This window comes from Hibiscus syriacus, unplaced genomic scaffold (assembly GCF_006381635.1).
Source record: "Hibiscus syriacus cultivar Baekdansim isolate YM2019G1 unplaced genomic scaffold, ASM638163v2 tig00110597_pilon, whole genome shotgun sequence".
NCBI lineage: Eukaryota > Viridiplantae > Streptophyta > Magnoliopsida > Malvales > Malvaceae > Hibiscus > Hibiscus syriacus.
Window position 1 is genome coordinate 2952997 of NW_024062795.1, and position 4809 is coordinate 2957805.

Consider the following 4809-nt stretch of genomic DNA (forward strand, 5'->3'; position numbering starts at 1 on the left):
TCCAATCGATCCAACCGTATCAAAGTATAGTCCAATGGTACATTAATGGCATAAAGATACTCGAATCTCATCTCATCACCAAATAAAATACAATAAATATCGTACTTTCACTTCGTTGAGACCATATTTCAAATATACATCTTTTTATCTATTTAAAGATTAAAGTCTATACAAAACTCGTACAAAAATGTCAATTATATACGAGAATCGACTAAATGATCAATGACATAATTTATCCAAGATCAAACCTTATATCATAACCATCGCATGATAGATTTTCACAAAATTCATATTATCACAAAATAAGAGCACATAGTTCAATTTAGTCTGATTTCATACACCAAACTCTAGATTCGCATAGCATGCGATCATTTTCATAATCGGAACAAAATATAGTACGTTCAATTTTACATGTCACCAATTGAAATTTACCCAATCAACAAGATTGTCATCTAAAATGCTTTAATTGAGTCATTGCACGTAGTTTACTACAAATATATATATGCCAACCTATACAATCAAAACTGAAACACCTATATACAATCACAAAGACTTAATTATGACCAAAACAAAAACATGAGTATAGATAATAATCAAATATATAATTCACCCTTTTATTTAAAATTTTAAAAATTGTTTTCTATTTAATCTACAAGACTAAAAAATTACAGTGACAATTTCACGTTACTCATGATAAAATATTATATTTGTTACAATACAACTATAATTTTAGCACTTCATCAATACTGTCAGATTAATCGACTGTCAATGTTTGGTTGATTTTGACTCTCATCAAAATAAAATAGTATCAAATGGTGCTAAATTTATATCGAAAATAATTCCTTCTAATCCAAGGCACTTTAATATTTTTAGGACCACATAATAAGGCTTAAGGAAGGTCCCAAAAAAAAACTCTATTATGAGGTGCTTTACCTTTCTTTAAAAACAATAAATAAGGACCAACAAGGTTTATTTCTAGTGATAAGTAGTTTGATATCGTTTAAGTATGTTTTGAGTTCGAGTATGTGTATGCAGAAAATATCCGCAGGGAGATTCACTTACCAAAGTCAGGTGTACGACCCGTAGGGATGACAAAAAAACCCGAACCCGACGGAAAAAACCGAAAACCGAATTAAACGGGGACGTGGAAAAATTGTTTATGTTAAACGGGGACGGGGACGGGTTTAGTAATCTCCGCCCGATTACCCGGCCCGATAAATATTAAAAATAATTATTATATATATATATAATATTAATAAATTTAATTTAAATTAATATATATATATATAATATTTATATATTTAATTTAAATATATATACCTGGCCCGATACCCGTTTATGCTAAACGGGGGATACCCATTTCCCTGCGGTTTTCCCCGATTACCCGATGGAGATCCCCGTTTAAATCCTCATGATTTTTTATACGGGGACGGATATGGGTTTTTTAAATGGGGACAGGGACGGGGGACCAATACCCGGCCCGTTGCCATCCCTAACGACCCGGGTCGGTCTGGATTAATCAGAATGAAGCATTGAGAATAAGGCGGACAACAGAAAAACAATAAATAAGATCCAATTTTAAAAGTATATAAATAGGGAAAATAGTCATAAATTTTAAATATAAAAAATAAAATTTTCTTAAATAATATACTTACATTAATAAAAAATTATAAATAATACAAATATTTCAAATAATAAACTTCAATCAAGCAATATGATATCATTAATTTTTGTTTAAGATTCTTTATATTATTAATATACAAAATCTTTTAAATCCCAAAGCCCAAAATTATAAATATGTTAGAAGTTGATGGACAAATTTGAAGCATAATTAGAGGTTATAAACAACATGTAAAACAAGTTAACAACCATTAGAAGAATTTGATTTCGTATAAAAAAATAAAGGGAAAGAATATTCGTTCCTACCGAAGAAAAAAGACCTCTCCACGCGAAACTATAATTCGTAAACTACTGTCCTCAAAAACAAGGAATTCTTAAACAATTCGAAAACTTAACTAGTAAGCACTATTTTACAGATTTACCCTTGTATTATTAGTGGGGAATTCTCAATAATCGAGAACGGGCCCCGCTTGGACCCACCAAAAACTCCCAACAATTTAATAAGTTTGCAAACATAACGCGATGAATAGAGTATTTCAAAGATATTCCCTTTAAGAGTACGGGAATAACTTTTAAGTCCTAATTTGCGTATAATTCTTCTTCTCCTTTTTGAAGTAATTCGTGTATAAATATACGTTTATATATCATCAATTACATTACATAAGTCTCTCCCTCTTCTCCTCCCTCGCTGACCTCGAAAACCTCAGCCGCCACCAGAATCGGTGTTTCACGGTGGTCCTAAACCCAATGTCGAGACGTTACGCGCCTTCGCTACCCGCTCACACGCTTCAACGAAGCGCTTTACGCAAGCAGCGATCATGGTGTCCTGACGCGGAGCGAGAAGAGGCGTGGCTCAGGAAGAAGGAGCTTTATGGCCGGGGAATCCGCCGTACTCAGAGCTTGACCGATCATGATATAGAGGAGCTCAAAGGCTGTATAGATTTAGGTTTCGGCTTCGAACCAGATTCGCCTGAATTGGATCCGAAACTATCCCAAACTCTACCCGCTTTGGAGTTTTACTGTGCCATTAATCGCCAATTTAACGGTGGAATGTCGAGGTCTTCGTCCATGTCATCGATGGACACTTTAAGTGACGCTGGTAGCACTACCTCGATAATTGATCAAGGTAAAATTTAGTATCGAAGTAATTTTCTTATTAAGTTCAATCAAACTAAACTCGCATCGTGTTCTTAATTGTTCGATTTTGATTTCCCCCCCCCCCCTGATATTTTAGGCGACGATCCGGAGATGGTTAAAACTAGGTTGCGTCAATGGGCGCAAGTGGTAGCATGTTCGGTGCGGCAGATTTCAAGGGAACCTAAGTGATTCACCGTGGAGGTTCTCTTTTATTTTTTGTATAGAGGCTTCAATAATATTCGAGATAATAATTAGTTTTTCTTTCGGTTTTAGGTTTAAACTTCAATTTTGCATCCTAATACATAATTTAGGTTTAGGGTTTAGGATTTGGATTTATCATATAATGCAAAAACTATAAATTTTCAAGGTGCCGGATTGATTGCGAGTTCGAATTTAAAATTTCTATTGAAAATCTTTGAGCTTATTACTATGTTCTTCAATTGTTTACTTCCTTTACATGTTCAAGAAATCTACTGGAGAAGTAGTAAGATCTTATATTGTAGGTAAGTACAGAGAAGCATCCCTTGCTGCAGTGGTAAATCTAATTGAGCCTCAATCTGCTACCATGTTTTTTGTCTTCATTTTTTACGTTTGTTACCCTGTTCCGTGCTAACTCCTCTATGCTTTTTAACTTTTGCATTGTGCTTTTTCCGTGAACCTGCATCGTTTTCCTGCACGTGTAAATAAACAAACACGTTATCTGCCCCTAACATTGACAAGCTTTTTTGGTTAGGTTACTGGTTTAAAACCGGTGAAGGTCTGTCATCGCGATCTCTCTCTCTCTGAACATCACATGATTGGTACAGTAACTTCATGATTTAGTTGCCAACTTGCCTTGGTTCTGTGTACCTTCGAATTTAGTGAATATACAGCCTGATATCTGCCTGGATTTTGTAGCTAATTACTATCACAAAAGATGATTGATTCCGGAGAAATGAGGATTTGTAGTTGTATGGTTCGTTATTTTTTGGGTAGAAGAATGGATTGGACGAAGATGCAGTGGGGATTGGGGTGACTCCACTCCACTTAACCCTAGGTTTCCATTTTACCCAAAGACTATGTAGTATGATTTTATGTAGGGAAAAATTATATTAAAAATTTTAGACTGAAATTATAAAATTTTAGGAGTGCAAAATTAGATCACTAATAGAAAATATGAAGAAAATATTTAAATTATATAAAAGCTTAAATTTTTTATGAGTTGAATCGCGCCCTAGCGTTTCTCGATTCATCCCTTACTCGATCATATCCACACACACTAGAAATGGAAACATGCCCTGTAAGGAAGAAGAATTGTTTCGGTAAAGGTCCAGCGTTAAGGAACATAATGATGCGACCTGTTTTTGCAGTACTAAAGGTGACTCTAAAAATGATGTTAACTTATTGAGCTTGTTCTAAAAAGCAATTGAGATTTCAATGCCTGCTTTGCTCTGTAACTGTAAATGGTTGGTTGTAGATTTGTGATGCAGACGCGTAAACAGAGTACGATATGTTTACTGTTTAGGACGAAGTTAAAATTGAATATTAGAAGACACAAAGGTGTATTAAATATTTAAATAAAAAAAATTAAGAGAAAATAATATTTTTATTTAATTAATATATAAACTAAATAATATCTAAAATGTTATTATATCAAAATATTTAAAAGGGCCGATACCTCTGCCATGCAAAGAATGATACCGTCTAGGTATGTTTTACCAATGCCGAACAAGATTATATATAATATTATAACTAAGATATGCTCGACTAATATATATTATAAAATTGTAACTTGGATGGGTTCTCTGCATTAAAACAAAAAAAAATATCATTTTAAGAATATTATAACATTTATGTAATAATTAATTATATAATTGTTATTACATACAAATTTAAATTATATAATATAGATGAATTTAAAAAAAAAAATTCAGTTTAAACTGAATTTGAACAAACATAAAAATATATTAATCATATTCATAAACTCAACCAGAACCATTAACTACTTACAAGTTAGGACTTCAGAGTCTTCCCTTTTGTCTTCCAATTAACTCTGTCATGGAGTCCAAACTC

The 4809-nt window shown here is 33.1% G+C and overlaps 1 protein-coding gene across 1 annotated transcript; it reads left to right on the forward strand.

Annotated features, from left to right (window-relative positions):
- Window positions 1-2272: 2272 nt before the first annotated feature.
- LOC120134350 lies at window positions 2273-3213 on the forward strand. Its single transcript, XM_039150783.1, has 2 exons — window positions 2273-2746; window positions 2855-3213. Exons 1-2 carry the CDS (start codon window positions 2368-2370, stop codon window positions 2944-2946), a joined length of 471 nt encoding a protein of 156 aa, XP_039006714.1. The 5' UTR covers window positions 2273-2367; the 3' UTR covers window positions 2947-3213.
- Window positions 3214-4809: the final 1596 nt, after the last annotated feature.